General features: G+C 37.7%; 1 protein-coding gene and 1 pseudogene across 1 annotated transcript in view; both read left to right on the top strand.

The window, feature by feature from the left end:
• Positions 1-20,801, top strand: part of CPD (carboxypeptidase D) — a 63,867-nt gene that overhangs the window by 7,028 nt on the left and 36,038 nt on the right. The window contains exon 3 of the mRNA XM_024565010.2: positions 20,336-20,478. Within this exon, the coding sequence (XP_024420778.2) occupies positions 20,336-20,478 (143 nt within the window). The remainder of the gene's footprint in view (positions 1-20,335; positions 20,479-20,801) is intronic.
• LOC112308709 (regucalcin pseudogene) lies at positions 7-19,204 on the top strand (annotated as a pseudogene).

Here is a 20,801-nt window from a genome sequence, read left to right as displayed (position 1 = left end):
GTACGTACGTAAAGCACTGCATTTGCTATGTTTTCCCCATTGTACATTTAGCTTCTTTACATATACTCTTGAGTGGAAAAGAGGGAACTTTGAAGAATTCTAATTTTTAAAATCTTTTATTTTGAAATTTTCAAGCCCACAGTAAAACAGAAAGAAAACTACATGAACACTTATATACCCTTCATTTAAATTCACCAGTTATTACCCCAGGTGTTTCAGTGTGCTCTCCCTGCCCCTCCCCGCTTCGTTCTCTTTTGTGAAGCCGTGCAAATTAGATAGCAGATTTCATGGCAGTGCACCTGTAAGTACCTCGGCATGTGCTTCCCAAGTGCAGGGACATTCTCCCTGCATGAGTGCATGACCATATACCATGGCTACAGCTGAGAAATCAACAGTAATTCAGTACTGTCATCCCACGTGGGGTCTGTAACTCAAATTTCATCTGTTATTCCAAAAATATTCTTGTTAGCTCCTTTTCCTGCAGATCAGATCCAGTCAGGGTTCAAAAACTGCATTCGGCTCTTGTGGGGGTTTTCGTTTTTGTTTGTTTGTTTGTTTAGTTTCCCCAGTCTAGAGCAATCATCATCAACACTCTCTTTTATTAATGACAGTGAACGCTTGAAGAGTTGAGGCCAGTTGTCCTATAGAACATCCCGTACTCTCCGTGTCACCTTCTTCATGATAAGATTCAGGTCAGACTTTCCAGTGAGGCCACTATATAGGTCACATCGCATCAGGAGGCACATCAAGTCAGGACGCCGGTGGCCACACTGGACAGCGTGGTTAATGGTGATGACCGCCAGTTTTCTTCATTTTATGTGAAGGCACATTTTCCTTTTGTATTCTAACCTGTGGTGTGGTCATGGAATGCTGTATTTTTTTAAATTGTGGTAGCAGGTGTGTGTGTGTGTGTGTGTTTTTAGAAGCATATATAGATAGGTCAATTATAAAATTTGCTATTTTTACCATTTTTAAATGTAGAATTAAGTAGCATTAATTTATCCATATTGTTGTGCAACTGTGTCACTACTGTTTGTAAAGCTTCTTCATCACCTCAGATAGAAACTCTGTAACCATTAAGCATTAAGTCCCCATTCCTTTTTCCTTCCCAGCCACTGGTGATTTTGCTGCTGTTGTTCGGTTTACAGTTGATACAAAATATTGTATTAGTTTCAGGCATACAATATTATAAACATTTATATACTGGTAACTTCTAATCTTTCTATTTCTATGAATTTGCCCATTCTAGGTATTTTGTATAACTGGAATTGTGTAATATTTGCCCTGCAACTGCTTTATTTCACTTAGTATAATGTTTTCAAGATTCATTCATTTTGTAGCATATAGCTTCATTCCTTTAAAAAAAATTTTTTTGAATTCTCACCCGAGGACATGCTTACTGATTTTAGAGAGAGGATAAGGGAGGGAGAGAGAGAGAGGGAATGAAACGTGGATATGAGAGAGAAACCCACGACCTTTCCATTTACAGGACAATGCTCCAACCAACTGAGCCACGCTGGCCAGGAGACAACCTCATTCCTTTTTACGACTGAGAAATATTCTGTTTATGTATGTGTATACTACATTCCTTTATCCGTCTGTGATGAGCGTAGTGTTGTTTCCACCTTTTGGCTGCTGTGAATAATGCTGCTGTGAATGTTGGTGAACAAGTGTCTGTTTGAATCCTTATTTTTAAATCTTTTGGGTATGTGCATACACTCAGGAGTTGAATTGTCGGGTCATATGGTGATTCTATGTTCAGCTTTTAAGGAACAGCCAAATTGGTTACCACGCTGGCTGCACCGTTTTATAATCCCACTAGCGATACCCAAGGCTTCCAACTTCTCATGGAATGCTATATTTAAAAGAATCGTTAAAGTAAACTTGAATTGTTTACCTTTTCTTTTAAATGTTATAAAAGCAGCTATTGTTGATTTTTAAACTTTTGGTATCCTTTGAATAATAACGTTTTTGTTTTTATATGTAGGCTTAGACTGTTTAATTAAGAGTAACCAGAAGGAAGAAGTCAACCCATGGAAATGTCATCAGTATAAACCTTTTATTAGAATCCGCCCATGAGGAAATATAGGTCTTCCCTTTGTTTTTATTGTCAGTCACATTATAAAATATCTTATGATATTTCCGTCTACATGCCTTCACTTAAACTTTTGAATTACTCTTTGAGTAATTGTACCCAGACTGGGCCCTACGTGTGAGGATTCCATACTTTATAGAATTTTCTGATTCCCTATAGCACAGGTGGCAGACACAACGCCCAAGGGCCGAATGTGGCCCTCCACCTTGTTTTATCTGGCCCAGCACCTTGTTTCTACCCAGTGTCTGCGCCGAGCTCCTTGCCCCTAGTTAAGGAGTAGTTACATTTATGCAGCCCTGAAATTACATTTGGCCCTTTGAAGGCAACTGTGAGGCTGATGTGGCCCCTGGTAAAAATGAGTTTGACACCCCTGCCTTATAGTTTCTACCAATGTTTCTTATACAGGGTGGTGCAAAAGTAAGTTTACAATTGTTTGTGTGGAAAGTAATACAATAATTAGTTAATAATAATACAAGAATAAACTCTTTCATGTACTCATAACTGTAAACCTACTTTTGCCCCACCCTATATATAACAAATACCCACAAAGCAGTTTGAAGTGTTTAGGAAAAAACCTGCTGCCCATAACAGTTAGAGGTGATCTGAAAACCATTTAAATTTTTTGTAGATGAGGGGCATACTTTAATATTTAATTCCATTTCAGTTTGCAGCAAATATATTTAATAAAACCTGACTTCATGCGCTGGTAGTTTTGTGATATAGTTAAGTTGCTCCATTATTTGAGATATTATTTAAAATAATGGGTGAAAAATAATTTAGTTTTACTTTTTGGAGAAAGTTATTAGAGGCTAAGAAGTAATTTCTAATTAACAATTGATTATGGGAGCTAAATCTATTTTATACTATTTAAAAAATAAGTGTTCTGCCTTCACAGTGAGATTAAACCAGCTAACAGATTTTTCTGATGCTTCAAACACCTGACAAAGCTTAATTTTTTTGCTGCTATTGTAATTGTTTTTATGAGCACCAACTTATGTCTCATTTTAGCTAAATGGTCAGATGTATTTTATATTGTTATTTCTACAACAGCTAGCTTTTATCTCTTTCTGTCTCAGCAATATCCAACAGTTGCAGTATTTTCAAAAGGCAAATTCATTGTTTACCATGTGTGGGACTGTGTAAGTAAGGTGTCGTAAGATGTTGTGGAACCTTGTGACTAGGCATGTGTTCAGACACTGATGTCTTGGAGTAATTTTACTGATGCTTTATGTGATGTATTTAGAAATTCTGGCTCAAAGAAGTATGACTTTCAGAGCCGAAAGTGAATATACTAACCTAGTCCAACCCTTTTGAATTATAGGAAACCAAGGCCTGAGAGAAGAAATATTTTGTAAATAACTTGTGTAATATTCACTTAGCACATACTTACGGAATACCCGCCACATCCCATACTCTGTATTAGGTGACGGGGATACAGTGGGAGCAAAACAGAAACGATTGCGGCTCTCAAGGACCAGAGTGTCAGAAGTGCAGATGTGAAGTCATCTGGCTCCACTGGGTTCACTTTCACTGCCAGGGCTGACTCAGCATATCTAGCTGCCCAGGTGGGTCAGCCTTGCTTCTCTCTCTCATCAGGTCTCTCCAGCCTGCAGGCCCCACCTAAGGAGTGATTATCCTAGTAAGGCCCATGAGTAGTTGTGCCCCTCTGCTGACGCTTGTTATTGTGGGAGACTAAGCTGAGCTTATTCATGGAGTAGGCCTTCTATTTTTCTTTTAAACCACAATGTGCTGATTTACATGCCTTTTGTCTACCATTCTTCATTATTTTTTTTCCTTCACGGAAGACATTTTAAAAATCATCTGATGGTTGAGTATGTTTATTCCAAAGCAAATTTAATGAAACTGAATTTTAGTTTGTCAACTTTTAAGAATTGTCCTCTTTCAACTTATAAAATTTTTAAAAGGGCAAATAATCCCATTTTATTTTCCTGCAGATAGACTCTGGAAGGCAGTGTAGTGTAGTGGCTAAGACCACTTTGGAATCCTGCTGCCCTGGGTTTGAATCCCAGCTCTGCCACTGACTCGCTGTGTGTGCGTGTGTGTGTGTGTGTGTGTATGAGAGAGAGAGATCCGACAAGTTCAATAACTTCTCTAACCCTCAGTTTCCTCACATACAAAGGGAAGATAGGCACTGCCTACCACACAGGATCAGGAGATCCACGTGAGTGTGAATGGAAAGCACTTACATACACGCTGGTGGAATTTAAACTTCAACTTCATGAGGGATTTAGTTTTATTCATTTTTCTATTTCTAGCGCATAGAACCATTCCTGGTATATAGAAGATGAGTAATAGTCTTTTTTGAATTTTTAAATAAATCAATTTTGGCATCTGATAAATGAATAATAGTTATTTAAAATCTTAGAAAGATGATCTTTAGACTAGAGAATCTTTGAAAAATGGATAAAAATATTCCTCCCAATTTTGCTCCTACTCTGAGAAAGTAAGCTTATCTTACTGGTAGATCCTAGATCAGTAGTTTTAAACTTTTTTTATTGTAACCTACAATACAAAATACTTTTCAGTTATTTATGTACCTTTCATATGTGTGTACATAAAACTGAACCATTTTCATGAAACAATACTTAGCCTTTGCAATGTATTCTGGTATTGTTATATCTAATCTCTACTATTTCGTTAAACAGAAGAACTTATCTTAACCCACTAATATATTTTACAACTCATTAATGGGCCATGACCTGCAGTTTGACAAAAACACTGTTTTTGGTCACTCCATGATAAAATTGATTTATTTTCAAATTGTAAGTAGGAATAAAACACTTTACAATTTGCAAATGATACTACTTTTTTTTTTAAGGCTTTTTCTTTTGTCCTGTCTTTTCTATATATTAGTCATTTCCAGTAATGACTGAGCCCCAGATAGTTATCTCAGATGACCTACTTTTAGATTGCCGTCCTTATCATATGAACGAGTATTGACATAGGAAATTGGTCTGCAGTACAGTTGTCAGGCATCCATGTTGCAGTCTGTGAACTCTGTAATTAGTTAGCTACCATAAGGCTTGCTTACGTCTTTAAAAACCACTACAAACTTGGGGCTCAGTCTTTATAAACTGGTAATTATGAAAAATTTTTTCTTTTCTGGAAATAAAAGAAAATGTTCTATGGATTTGTCAAAGTTTCTTCCCTCTCCTTTTATACTTTGGGCACAGAGTTATGAAATGTGACCAGATGGCATACAATGTAACTGACGTAGTTTTTGTGAATATAAACTCCTGTGATCATGTGGGCAGCGGTGATCTGCTCGAAGCAGAGGTCAGGCTGAGTAGCAGTGCTCGAAATACTGAGGTGTATTTGGCTTGAATAGATTGCTGACGGGAAGGGAAGTAGATTTGGTCCAAAAAGACTGAACAGCTTAAGGGGCATTTTTTTTTGGTGTCATTAAACAGGTTATTATGGGTTAATCCAGATGACACCAGGAAATTAGAATCTATTTAAAACAAAACAAAGTAAGAAACAAAGGAATGGCATAGAACTGAAAAAAAATACAATATCTGGTGTTAAGAAATATCGTAAGGTATATAACTGTCAACTGACTGTGTTGTACACCTGAAACTAATACATTGTATGCCATTATACTTCAATGAAAAATTTTAAAAAGAAATAGACAAACTCATCAACAGAGTGAGACATTTTAAACACGTCCCCTCTTGGCAGTTGTTACATTAGGAAGACACAGTGTATTTAAATAACGAACAAACCAATCTGACTGCCTTATTTCTAATTTTTCTACAGAGTCTGTATACTGATCTGAAGCATAGATGATAACTTCTGAAAGGTGCTTTTGGTTCTGTTGGTGCTTCTGTTACTTTGTTTTTAAAATAATGTATTGGAAACAAAGTAGCAAACACAAATAGTTAAAATAGAGCCTTCTATGTAATATTTGCTAGTTTCACATTTCAACAGGATCAGATCTAAACTTCTCTAGCATGACACTAAGGGTCCCACAGTCTGACCCTAGCAGACATTTCCAGTCTTCTCTCCTGCTTCGTCCTTCCCCCAGAATGTGAAACTTCACACATGTGGCTGCCCTCTGTCTGGAGAGCTTTCTTCCCGTTCAGCTGTAACCTCCTCTGAAATCTCGCCTGCAGTAACTGTCACTCTCATGCCTTCCTAGATCTTTTTGTTTATACCTTCAGTATAATACTTATCCAATTACATTGTTAATAGTTTTTTTTAAAGATATTATTTATTTATGTTTAGAGAGAAGGGTAGGGAGGGAAGAAGGGACAGAGAGAAATACCAATGTGAGAGGGAAACATTGACTGGTTGCCTCTTGCACATGCCCCAGCCTGGCACTGAACCTGCGACCCGGGCATGTGCCCCCACCAGGAATCAACTGGTTGACCTTTCAGCCTTTCGCTTTGCGAGAAGATGCCCAACCCACTGAGCCATGCTAGTCAGGGCATGTTCTTAATAGTCTTTTTTTGTGTCTCCTGCTGGAGTGTGAATTCTTTGATAATAATAACAGTGTGGTGCTTTTCATTTCGGTGCTACCCGTATATAAAGTGTATTGGCAGGGAAGGAATCCTAGACGGAGAGAGGCTAGGGGAATTTTAGTCATTTGGAGTCAGGCCTTTTTTGGGGGGAGATTAGGGCTTTATCTAGAGCAGCAGTTTTTCAACCTTTTTCATCTCATGGCACACATAAACTAATTACTTAAATTCTGCGGCACACCAGAAAACATATTTTTTGCTGATCTGACAAAAAAAACAGGTGTAATTTTGATTCATTCACAGCAGATGGCTATTGTTGTGTTGTTGGCTGTTGTCATTTTTTTTACTTTGACAATCCAAGGGAAAAGAGGTGACCCTGACTAAATTGTCAGGTATTTCATGTTTTAAAAATTCTTGCTGCCCTGGCTGGTCTGGCTGGTGTGGCTCAATTGGTTGAAGTGTTGTCCTGTAAACTAAAAGATCGTGGGTTTGATTCCCGGTCAGGGCACATGCCTAGGTTGCAGGTTCAGTCCCTGGTTGGGTCCCATTTGAGAGGCAACCAATTGATGTTTCTTTTCCTCTCTCTTTCCTTCCCTTCCCCTCTCTCTAAAATCAATAAGCATGTCCTTGGGTGAGGATTTAAAAAAAAATCTTGTGGCACACCGATGTGCCTCCTACAGCACACCTGTTAAAAGTTGCTGATCTTGAGAGATGCTGTGGGAATGAAAAGGGAGTATGAGGTAGTACATAAGAAATTATGCAAGAAAAATTCAGGATTGACCATCGGTTAGATGGTGGAAAAGTGTCAAGGAGGAGGACCCAAAGGTATAACTGAGATTTTGAACCTGGATAAGTTAAGAATGGTAATGGAATGGGAAAATACTAATTGGAGAAGAGTGTGGGTGTGTGTTTTCTTTAGATGGAAGAGGAGTGAAAATTGGAGGTAGGACTTGATATACTAGTTGCAAGTACCCAGTGGGCAGTTGGGAAATAGGCTCTGGAGCTTGAGAAGGAGGTCAAGATGATAGATTTAGGAGTTAGGAGAGCTGTGGAAAGCATATGGCAGTGTACCTGATTTTGGAAATTGAATTAATATTGTTTCCTGGTGTAATAATTGCTTGGAGCCAGAAACTCGTGTGTCCGAGTGTGTATGTAAACACACAGTTACGCACTGTGTAATGATGTTTAGGTCAATGACAGACCACGTATGTGACGGTCCCATGAGATTATAGTGGAGCTGAAATAGCGTTGTAGCTGTTGTAACGTTGCCGTGCGTTACTCGTGTGTGGTGCTGCTGGTGTAAACAAATTGCCGCGCTGCCAGTTGGCTAAAAGTATAGCACATACAATTGTGTACAGTACAGGACACTTGTTAAAGATAATAAATGACTGTTACTGGTTTATATATTTACTGCACTTTTTATGGTTATTTTAGAGTGTACTCTTTCTACTTACAAAAAAGTTTGTGGGAAAATAGTATGTCTTGTTACACTGGTTACAGCCTCGTACATCTTGAGTTTACTGAGTCTCTTGATAGCATCATTTTCTCTTGTTCTTGATTTAATCTCGTGTTGTTTTGTACAGTAACATGCTGTACCGGTTTGTAGCCTAGAAGCAATACCGTATAGCCTAGGCGCGTAGTGGGCTAGACCATCTAGATTTACGTAACAGCATTCTGTGATGTCACACAACGACCAAGTCGCCTAGCAAGGCATGTGTCAGGATGTATACCTGTCACTAAGCAGCACATGACCGCGCATCTTCATCTATCCGAGACTGTGTCTGTGTGCATGTATCTGTGTGTGTGTGTATACACATACACACATGGGTGCTTTTTCACCTCCACAGTGAATGTATTTCTGGCATTTCATACTGGATGTTTTCTTTAAAGAACGTTAATAGTTCAGATATTCTCAACCTGTTGTTCCTGTTTTAGGAATACTGTTGATAATGAAATGTGCATTAATAAGGTGCACAGTTTATAATTTGGTCTTATCTGATCTTCTACATTAAGGAGCTGATTGCATCTCATTCTTTTTCTATTTTAATCCGAGTGCCACGTAGTTTAAAAGGAAAATTGAAAGGTAAAACAAGAGTCAACAGAATATTTGCTTCTATTTGAGTCATGAGTTTGCTTTGGTAAACTAAAATAGAGCCTAATATAAAATCGGACCTTGGGGAGCAGTGCAGTTGTTTATTTTGTAATATGATCTTAAGACTTCTGTGAAAGGTTGAGAATCAAACACTAAACACTATTTTAGGATTTGGCCCCCTACGTCTTCAGATCCAATGTCTAAAATTAGATGTGCTTTCTCCCCATTCTTGTTTTCTGTTTAACTCAGGTGGCAGAGAATTGGAAAGTACTTTTCTGAAAAATAAAAAGGGAACATTCAGTTCTGAGAGCTGTGTGTGAGAGTGTTGACTTCAATAAAACTGAAAACAGATGCAGGACTGTGTAATTCAGTTTAACTTTGTAGAATCGTATCACTAGCAAATATATACTCAGTGGGAGTGGTGAAGGAAGTAGATGTTCATAAGATAAGTTTCTCAGAATACAGAGACCAAGTTCAGTTAAGATTTGATCAAAATGAAGTTGAATTTAAAGACCAAGAATATGGGGAATTTTTTTCAAGAGCAAACTCTGTTTTTTCCATTCACTTGACCCAGTGTTACACTTAAAAGTTTTTATGAACATCATGCTAAGTAGTTTTTAAAAGTGACTCAAGGAGTGCAAAACCATCACTTAATAACTTACTTATCTATAAATAAATTGTTCACAAAACCCCAAATTTTGAGAACTTCCTTCAACGTAGTTTTATTAAAGAAATAACAATAAACTTCAAATTTAAATAGAGTGGAAATTGCCTATCTATATTCCTATACTCTAAAATGCTTCTCCTAATTAAAAAAATACATTGCAGGTTTTTTTCCCTAAAAGATTGATAGGATTCTTGTATAATACAGTCTGATACTTTATAGTTGGCCCATTTAGGCAAGTTAAAAACTTGCTATGTTTATCTTAACACTGAAACATTGATTATATTTTTTTCAACTAGCTTTCTGCTTGAAACATTAGCGCCACACCTTTGAATGCAGGGTATTTAAGCACAACCCCCTCCCTCCCTTAAAGCCAGATCTCTGCAGTGAAAGCAGCCATGGGACCAGGGACGGACTGGTTCCATGATGAAGAGGAACTGGGTATCTTGAAGCATGTGAAGACTAGTTGTGAGACAAATGGATTGAAGCAGTGAAATGGGTATGAGTAGCTCCTTTGATCAGAAGACTGCATTACCCGGAACAGTTAGTGTTGGTAACAGTTTGTTAGAGTACTGGACAGGTTCCTAACGGTTAACACCTTGTGGTCTTGTTCTTTGACACTGATAAAAGAATGAAAGCATTGAGGTTTCATAGTACATTGCATTTAATTTTTCTGAGCATAGAAAATTCTGGATTGGTAAGAAGGTTTAAAAGCAATATTTATACCTTTTTCTTTTATTTTTTTTGTCACCTCCCCTTGTGAATATAGGAAATAGTCTAAATAAGTTGTTTTCAAACTGAGGTATATCTAGGAAGGAGGAAGAGACCAGTTAATTTGGATAACGTCAACGAAATAAATCTGCAGGTCTCCCACACCTTCTCCTTCCTAAAATGGGTCTGCCTGAGAAAGTTCCTTGCTGAAGAGGTTCAACCTCATATTTTCTTCCCCCACTTCCAGGGCACCAAAACAAAAGGGGCACTTGGCAATTACTTTAATAGTCTCATAAATTTCTCACTAAAACATATTTTTTCAGTAACTGTTACCTGTAATGTTTATTATTTATCAAAATTTATGATAATACCATGCCTTTATAGTAAATTGTATACCAGTAGTTATAATAACTTGATCTAGAAGACAGGCATTTAATACTCAGGGCATGAAGGTCATTGGAGAGTAAGAAAAATTTAAATACACATACACACACGTGATAGATTGCAGTATTATAGGATGGTCAATGGGAGTTCAAGCATACAGTTATAGCATGTTCCAATAACAATCTGTGGAGGAAATGGAATGAAAATAAAAGTTCAAAGAGAAGAAGGGGGGATGTAAAAATTCTGCTGTTAGAGTGTGTTCATGCAAGTTTTAAATAGGTGATTCTATAGAAAATCAGTATTGTCCTTATTTATTTGGATACATCTAAAATAGTAATGTTTTATTTAAATATATAAAATTTACATTATGCAGGAAATATTAAAATTTACACGTTACTTTTGCATCTATTCAAACTTAAGATGAAAACTTTCAGATAAAATTTTCTTCGGTCAAAGATGTTCTAAAATCCGACATTTCATCCTTTAGTGTTGAGCCACGTGACATATCAACCTAAAAATAAATAACGAAGGTATTAACTGAATCTGGGACTAGCTACAGCTGTCGTTAACATCAGGCCTCTCTCCAGATTGGTGGTGGTTCTCTGTTTCAGTGAACTGGAGCTTTGAATAAGTAGATTTTCTGTTAAGGAAAATCTCAAGACAACAAATCTGAACCAGATACTTAGTTAAGATTACTTATTATCCAGTCCTTGACGTTTAGTACTGGAAAAATAAATGTTAAGTTTAACACAGATGGCAAGTAATCCCTATTTGTGACATCTCACAAAAAAGTCTTAAATTATTCATAACTCACTTTAACATCCCTGTTTGTTTCCAGTGTTTTAGATTATTTTTAAAGTAATTTTTAAACTAAAACTTTAAATCAGTGAATAAAGACTTTTTGATATTCTAAAGTTAACAGTGGCTTTATTGTTCTTGCAAAGTCAAAGTTTGCTACTCTTCTGATATTGATTGACTTCTGTGAGTTTAGAAACAGATAGATTAAGGTTCAACACTCACTAATTGCCTTCTGGGAAGAGTTCATTATCATTGGCTCCGAGGAAATGTGCTTACTTTTATGAGATTTCATCGAGAAAGCTATTTTGTAGACAGCTTTCTGTTACTGATTTCTGTGTAATTTCATTATGTCAAAGAATATACTTTGTATGATTTCAGTTCTTTTAAATTTGTTAAGTTTGTTTTATGACCTAGGCTGGGATATGGCCTGTCTTGGTGAATGTTCCATGTGTACTTGAACACACTGTGTATTCCGGTGTTGTTTGGTAGGTTGTACTATAAATGTCATTAAGATTTAGTTAGTTGATGGTGTTTTGAATTCTTTATCCTTTGTTGTTTCTCAGCTCCTTGCTTTGCTGATTACTGAGAGAGGAGGAATGTGAAGTCTGAAACCATAATTGTGGATTTGTCCATCTTTTCTTTTAGAACTATCAGGTTTTGTTTAATGTACTTTGAAGTTCTCTTGTTAGGTGCCCCATTTAGGATTATGTCATCGTGGTGAATTGACCCTTTTATCATTACGTAATTTTCCTCTTTATCTCTGCCACTTTTTTTTGCTCTGAAGTCTACTTTATGTGATAATAATATACCCAATCCTTCTTTCTTTTAATTTGTGTTTATATAGTATATCTTTTTTCATTCTTTTACTTTTTACTTATCTATACCTTTATATTTAAAGTTAGTTTCTTGTAGACAGCAAAGGTCTTGTTTTTTAATTCTCTTTGACAATTTCTTTTAGTTGGTGTAAATGTTTGCACCGTTTACATTTAATGTAATTATTGATATGTTTGGATTTAGGTCTGCCATTTTATTAGTATTTTTCTGTTGTTTTTTTTTATTTCATTGCTCCTATTTCCTGCCTTCTATTGGATTGCCTGAATATTTAATAGTTCATTTTTTCTATAGTGTTTTTACTATATTTCTTTGTAGGTTTTGTTTTGGTAGTTGCTCTAAAGATTACAGTTTATTTACATAACTCTTCACAGTTCCACCTAGAATGTTTTACCACTTAAACGTGCAGATCTTACCTCCCCCCTTTATGTTTTAGTTGTCATGTGTGTTATCTGAATGTACACGGCAAACCCCACCAGACAGTGTTACAGTTTTTGCTTTCACTGTCATATATATTTTAAAGAATTTAAGAGAAAAACAGTTTATTATATTTACCCAGATATTTACCATTTCTTTTTTTTAAGTTCCATGTTTGTTTGTTTGTTTTTTTCTGGTATCATTTCTCTTCTGCCTGAAGAGCATTCTGTACCATTTCCTTTAAAGCAAGTCTAGATTTTTTTTTAGTTTTCCTTCACTGAGAATGTCTTTTTGTCTTCATTCCCTGAAGGATATTTTCATTGGCTATAAAACTGGGCTCTGGGTTGATGATTCTGATTCTTTTTTCTTCCTTCCTTTATTTATTTATTTTTAATGTTTTATGCCTTCTGGCCCACATGGCCTCGGACAAGAAATTCACAGTCATTTGAGTTGTTGTCCCCTACATAAATGTATCACTTCTCTCTACTTCTGATGTTCTTCCCTTTATCTTTTGTTTTCAGCAGTGTGATTGTGAAGTATCTAGGCATGAATTTCTTTGAGTTTATCCTGTTTGGGATTTGCTAGGCTACTTGAAATGTAAGTCTATGTCTTTTGCCAAATTTGGGGAGTTTTCAGCCATTATTGCGACATTGTTTTGAGCATGGCACACTTTTTTTTCCTTCCAAGAAGAAAGACAGGAATGTTAAACCTTTTGGTATTATCCCTAAAACTCTGTTTTTTATTTAAATTGCTTTTTTTCCTGTTATTCAGATTGGGTAATTTCTACTTATCTATCTTCGAGTTAACTTACTCTTTCCTCTTGTCATTTCTGTTCCTCTGTTGAACTCATCCAATAAATTTTAAAATTTTGGTTATTGTCTTTTCACTTCTGAAATTTCCATTTTGTTCTTTGTTATGCCTCTGTTTCTTTTATTTCACTTCAAGAATGTTTAATCTTACTTCTTAGAGCATGGCTATTATAATTGTTTTAAGGTTCTGATAATTCCAACATCTTCATCATCCTGGGGTTGGTGTCTATTGATTATTTTTTCCTTTCAAGTTGTTGACATTTTCATGGTTCTTTGAATGTCAAATAATTTTTGATTATATCCTGGATATTTTGAATCTTATGAGATCTGAGCCTTGTTTAAAGATCATTAAAAAACAGTTTTTTTTTTTTTTTATTTGTCCTAGCAGTGAATGGCCCAGTTAGGTTTTGCAAGTTTTGACTCACCTTCTGTGGGCTGTGATTCCAATATCAGTTCAATTTTCGAAGGTTTCGAAGGTTTTGCCTGTTCAGATCTGTCCTGTGTGTGTACCACCCCGGCCCCATCTGGGACATGGATAGTAAGTGACCTGTCCGGTGTGGTTCAGTGCTTTTGGTATATTGTTTAGAGTCACAGCCACACGTGTGCATTTCAGGGTTGAGCTCAGGAGCTCATAGAAAACTTTGTGGGATCCCTTTCTTGAGCCCTCTTCTCTCTGTAATCCTGCTTATAGTCTGTGGTTTCCAAAGTCTGCCAAAATAGATGGTAAATAAACATATGAAAGGATGCACAGTATTATTAGTTATCAGGGAAATACGAACCTTAAAATCACAAAGAGACACCATTACACACCCACCGTATACTTGAAATCAGTAAGGCCAATCAGTCGCTTGACTGTGTGTTCGGTGAGTTGCAGAGCAACTGGAACATTCATACATTGTTGTGGGAATGTGAAATACACCGCCACCTTGGAGAACAGTGTGTGATCTTGGGGACTAGTGACCACTGAATGTATAATAGTAGTTTCCTTTCTTGGAATTAGGTCTTATTTTTAAAAGATTCTGTCTTTCCTTATCCCCTACTCTGGGAATATATTTGTGTGAGTCATTGATTGGAGCTGGCTGGTTACAGTCCTATTAAAGTTACTCTAAAAAGCTGATTAGATAACACACTGTTTCTGTAAACTTGGTCTTCCTATTGCTCTTGGCCAGTATTTCTTAACTTGCTACTGAAGTGAAACAATTAAGGGACAGACAAAAGAATGCTAGGACTCAAGCCTGGTGATTATAGGGTTGTAAGTAGTCTGCCTCACTGCCTCTGGCATAATTAAAATGTGAGTTGGCCGGTTTTGCAATTTAGCACAGCTGTTAAGTTTTACATATGCAAAAAACCCTGTAATTCACACTTGCATTGCTCTGAAATTGGTATTTTTACGTGTTCTGTGTTCTTTGTCACTAAGACTCTAAATTGGAAAGTATGTTTCTTATTTATCAATCTCTATAATCTTAGTATAATATCTTAATACACAATGAGCATTGTACTGTGACTAATATAATAAAATTGGAAACGTTAATACATATCATGAAGAGTAAATAGCATGTGTATGTGCATATGTGTACATACAAGTAAGAGTTAGCAAAAATGATTGTAGGTCTACTATGACTGCGGTGACTAGCATCACTTGGTGACTAAGTAAGACTGGGGAGGGTTATGAAACTCAGCGTCTCACCAGTTTCCTGCCAGATCCGAAGTGAGTGCAAGATGCTAGAAGATAAGAGAAAGCCGAAAGATGGATGCTTTGCTTTCTAAGAAAAACAGGTTAACACCAAGTTACTGGTCTTGTGGTGGTTATAAGTCTGCATATATTCTGGGAAGAGAAAGTCTATTTGATATCTCCACATAGATGCTTAATGGGCGTCTCAACTTTAATACATTCAGAACAGAAGTCTTAATGTCCCACTACCCCACTACTTTACTTTCATTCCTCAACAAATATTTATTGAAGCACTACTATGTGCCAGGTACTGTTTGGGATATCCATCAGTGGGCATATCAAATATCTCCACCCTTGCTTTAAATCTAGAAGGGAAAAACAGGCAGTAAATAAAAAGCATAGTAGGTAAATTATTAAGTGCTGTAGAAAAAATACAAAAGTAGAAAAGAGTGAGAGGAATTACAAGTGCTGATGGAATGGGTTCGGGATATTCAAGGAAAGAAGTAAAGAGCAACTTTAAGTGAGGTGAGGGTAAGGCTTATTATCAAGTTGAAATTGGAGCAAAGAGCTGAAGGTAAGGGAATCAAGTAGGGATATCTGGGGGGAAAGCGTTCGAGACAAAGGGAACACCTAGAGCCAAGATCCAAAGTTAAGAGGTACCTGGCCCATCCAGTACACAGCAAGGAGGCCAGTGTGTCTGGTGCTGAGTCAGTAATGAGGAGAGCATGAAAGGAGGATAGAGGGAAGAGGAGTGGTGGAGGACAAAGTGTGTAGGGCTTTAGGCCACTGCAAAGACTTTGGCTTTTAGTCTGAGTGAAATAGGGAGAGGAATAGCATCTGACTTATCTTTCAATAGAATTATTCTGGCATCTCTATTGAGAAGAGAATATAGAAAAGCAAGACAGGAACAGGAAGATCTATTTAGAGTGATTGCAGAAATCCAGCTGGAGAAAGGATGGTGGCTTGTTCCAGGGCAGCAGCAGTGGAAGTCGGGTGAAACACAAATCTTAGGATTTTGGATATATTGGCCTTTTTAACAACTAGAATGGTGAAAGTACCATTAACCACAGTGAGAGTGGGACTGTGGGTGGAGCAGGTTTGAGAAATACGACACTACGTTAAGTTCACAAGTAGAGATATTGAAGAAGCAATTGGATGTACAAGACTGGAGTCTGGGAAAGAAGCCTAGACTGGAGGTAGACATTTGAGTTGTCAGCCTGTAGATAATATTTAAAACCACAGGGATACAGGAGGCAGCAAGGGAAGAAATAAAGAGAAGAACAGAGATGAGCCTTAGGCATGCTATATCTCTTTCCTTTGTTCTCACTCATCCTCTCAGTAAATGGCACTAGTATCTCCCTCGTTCTTCAAACCAAAATTTAGAAGTCATCCTTGATTCCTTATAAATAAGTCCTTTGAACAGCCAAATCTGTTCACTTCATCTCCACTGTCACCAACCTCATCCAAACCACCATTCTCTTCTCAGTCGTCTCCCTGCTTCCCTTTTTGCAGCCCCTTCCAGTTATTTTCCACCCAGCAGTCAGAATAATCTTTTATAAAAGCAGTTCAAGTGATGTCTCACCTCTGCTCAGAGCCTTCATAGTTCTGTGCAGCAAGTGAAACAGCAATGAAAAGGCAGCCAGTGGAAAATATTTGCAAACCATATATCTGATAAGGAGTAAATATTCAGAATATAAAGAACTCCCACAATTCAACTACAACAAAAAAACCCCAAGTAATCTGATTAGTACATGAGCAAAAGAGTTGAATAGACATTTCTTCAGAGAAGATGTGCGAATGACCAACAAGCATGTGAAAAGCTGCTCAGTATCATTAATCACCAGGGAAATGCAAATCAAAGCCACAATGAGATATCTTACACCTTTTGGGATGGCCACTATAAAAACCAGAATATAGCAAATGTTGGGGAGGCTGTGGAGAATTTGGAACTCTTTGTATGGCTGGTGGGAATACAACACAGTGCAGCCACTATGGAAAACAGTATAAAGCTGGCTCACAAAAGTTAAAAATAGAATTACCGTATGATTCAGCAATCCCTTCTATGTATATAGAAGAATTGAAAATAGCATATTGAAAAGATATTTGCACACTGATGTTCACTGTGCCATTATTCCCAATTGCCAAGACTTACATGTTTGTTGACATATGAATGGAAAAAGAAATGGAGTATTTACATAAAATGGAATGTTATTCAGCCCCAGAAGAAGGAAATCACATCTGATACAGGACTGTTACCTAAAATGTACACAGCAAAAAAAAAACCCTCTTAAGACCCAACAATAAGAAAACCATCACCAGATTTTAAAATGGCCCAAAGACATTAACAGACACTTCATCAAAGAAGACACACAGATGGCAAATAAACACTGAGCATGTGGCTCTCTGAGGGTCGCCAAGATCTCCCCCATGACCATGTCTTCCTTTAAGATTGAGTGTGTCTTGCCTGAGAACTGCCTGTGTGCTGAGTCTCCAGTGTGAGAGGAAGAGCCTGACTCTCTGCTCTTCGTCGATGTTCCTGCAACAAAGGTTGGCTGGTGGGACTCACTCAGCACGCAAGTTAAGTGAGTGGCCGTGGATGCCCTAGTCAGCTCTGTGGCCCCCTGCCAGTCAGGAGGCTATGTTGCCACAGTCCTGTGCTTTGAACTGGGAAGGTCAGTCAGCCATTGTGCTTGCCACAGTAGGTAAAGACAAGAAAGTCATTTCATGACGGGAAGGTGGATCCTGCTGGGAGATACTTTGCTGGCACCAAGGCTGAGGAAACAGCCCTGTCAGTTCTGGTGTGGCATCTAGGGCCCCTGACCTCCCTCTTTCCTGACCACTGTGTGGAAAAGTACGTTGACCCGGCAGGTATCTCCAATGGTTTGGATTGGTCCCTGGACCACAAAATCTTCTATTAAATCAATAGCCTGCCCTACTCTGTGGATGCCTTTGACTATGACCTGCAGACAGCTGTTTACAAGCTGGAGAAAGAAGAACAAATCCCAGGTGGAGTGTGTATCAAGGAGAAGCTCTGGGTGGTCTGTTACAGTGGAGGAAGAGTGATTTGTTTAGACCCTGAGAAAGGGGAAAGACTCTGCACTGTGAAGATGCCTGTTGATAAAACAACCTCGTGCTGCTTCAAAGGGGAGGATTAGTCGAGTGGATGTGACCTGTGCACAGGGTGGAATAGACTCTTTTACAACAACCTGAAGCTGGTGGAATTTTCAGGATAACTAGACCGGAGGGGTGGGGGGTGTCAAAGGAATTCCTCCCTATCCTTGTATAGGATAAGTAACAGGCCTTCTTTTCTAACAGAAGAAACTTTGAAGACAAAGAAGATTCTGGAGCTGAAATTTCAACCTAGTTACAAAAAATGAGGCAGTGATATTATAACAGATTTTCATTTACTATTTTTAAAATGTAGAGATTTTAAACAAGAGGTGGCAGGTGGGTTTGATAACATACTCTAAGGCCTTCTGCAAAGGTGCTGTAGAAATGTCAAGAACCGTTCAACTGTCAACCAGCCTCTTGGTTCTTTGCAAATTTCTGGTGGACAGGGAGAGAGGGGAGAGACTATCTGTTCTTTATTCTGCATTCCATACTTATTATAACTAAAGCTTCAAACAAACTAATAAATAGTAATCTGGTAATGACCTGTTAAAAGAAAGAAAGCATGCTGTACAGCGTATGTCATTAGGGGAGTGCAAATTAAAACAACGAGTTACTGCTACATACCTATCAGCATGGCCAAAGCCTGGAACGCCAACAATGGCAAATGCTGACGAAGATGTTGCCTGACAGGATCCTCACTCACTGTTGGTGGGAATGCAAAAAGGTACAGCCACTTTGGAAAACAGTTTGGTTATTCCTTACAAAACTAATATACTTTACTGTATAATTCAGCAGTTGAGCTTCTTGGCATTTATTTACCCAAAGGAGTTAAAAACTTATATCCACACAAAAACCTGCACACAGATGTTTATAGCAATTTTATTCAAACTCGCCAAAGCATGGAAGCAACCAATATGTCCTTCAGTAGGTGACTAAATAAATAAATTGTGGTACATCCAAACAATGGCCTATTACTCAGCACTTAAAGAAAGGAGCTGTCAAGCCATAAAAAGACATAGAGGAACCTTACATACCTATGACCAAATGAAAGAAACCAGTGGGAAAAGGTTAAATACTGTGTGGTTTAAGCTATACGACATTCTGGAAGAGTCAGAACCATATGAAGATAGTAAGAAGATGAGTGGTTGGCAAGGGTTACGGGGTGGGGGTGCAGGGGGAGAGGGGGGGAGGGATGACTAGTGAGAGAACAGGGAATTTTCAGCACAGTGAAACTCCTCTGTATGTTACTATAGTGGTGGAAACATACACATTTGTCCAAAACCCATAGAATATACAACAAGAGTGAACCCTAATATAAACACTGGATTTTGGGTGGTAATGTTGTATCTATGTAGGTTCATCTGTTGTAACAAAAATATATTTTGGTGCGGGGTGATGGTAAGGGAGACTATGCACGCGTGGAGCAGGGGGTAAATGGGGAAGCTCTGTGCCTTCTGCCTCCGTTTTTCTGTGAACTTGAAATTGACCTAAAATATTATCTACTTTTAAAAATCAAGTGACAGGAGTGATAAGCTAATAGGCTTTATAAGAGTGAGTGTGTGGGCTTGTACAGGTGTCAGTATAGTGAAGGTGGCTAACCATGGATGCTTATTTCCCTTTTTGCTTCCCTCTGTCATTAAACACGTTTTTGAAAGGTTCTGTTGTGTCTTTCCCCCCTGATTAGTGTCACTGCACCACCCTATAGAGAACCTTTCTTTTTTCTCTCTTGCCAGCTTCTTGATCTAGGGGAGGACAGTTAGAATAGTAGGCACTTGATGCTTGGCATGAATATCCTTGACAACTTTAAGATAACATTTACCTTTCATGTTTTTTCTATCAAAAACCTTAACCTCTCTGTGCCTCACTTTTGTAAAATGGGTGAAATAGTAATGCCCATCTCTTACAGTTGCTGTAAGATACTAGACGTCAATATCTTGTAAACATTAAACATTAATAACAAAGCTGGGAAGACATGTTTGGCATGTAGAACTGTTATCTTTATTGCTGCTGTTATTAACTGATGTGTTGGTGCTATTCATGACTGTTTATCCTGTCAATCGGATACATTTCCTTCATGTATATTCATTTTCCTGTGCAAGCCTTCAACCATCCTCCTTAGTCTCCAGCGTAATTCAAGAACCTCCAATTTCAAACAGTTTAATGAAAAGAAAATTTATACAGAGAAAATTCTGCAGAGATGGCAGATTTGGTTTCCTTGGTCTTTTTGAGAGTAGAATCCTGAGAGTAAACTTACTTTCTCCTTCATGTCACAGGTGGGATGCAAGATTATAATTATGTATGGGCCAACTGTTTCGAAATCACATTAGAACTGTCTTGTTGCAAATACCCACCTGCTTCGCAGCTTCGACAAGAATGGGAGAACAATCGTGAGTCTTTGATCACATTGATTGAAAAGGTAAAAGTAGCAGGCTGGAAGGATTGGAAGGTTGGGATATGGAAATAATGGATTAAATATGGGGAAATTCAGTTGCATATAAATAACAGTCTATAGTAAATGCCATTTATCTGTTCTTAGTATTTAAATTTGTAGATTATCTTTAAAAACTGTTGTGTTAGAATCTGTTAGAACATTTTCCAATTGTGCCTCCTTGTCCTCTCCCTGAGCTCTTTTCTTCCTGGGGGCTTCCTTTGACTATTATAGAACACTTTTGTAAACTGAAATAATTAGCCAGACCTGTACTACAATATCATGTGATCATATTTGCTAGAGAGCCTTTA

Source organism: Desmodus rotundus, chromosome 9 (genome assembly GCF_022682495.2).
Source record: "Desmodus rotundus isolate HL8 chromosome 9, HLdesRot8A.1, whole genome shotgun sequence".
Taxonomy (NCBI): Eukaryota; Metazoa; Chordata; class Mammalia; order Chiroptera; family Phyllostomidae; genus Desmodus; species Desmodus rotundus.
This window is presented reverse-complemented; position numbering and strand designations above follow the sequence as displayed.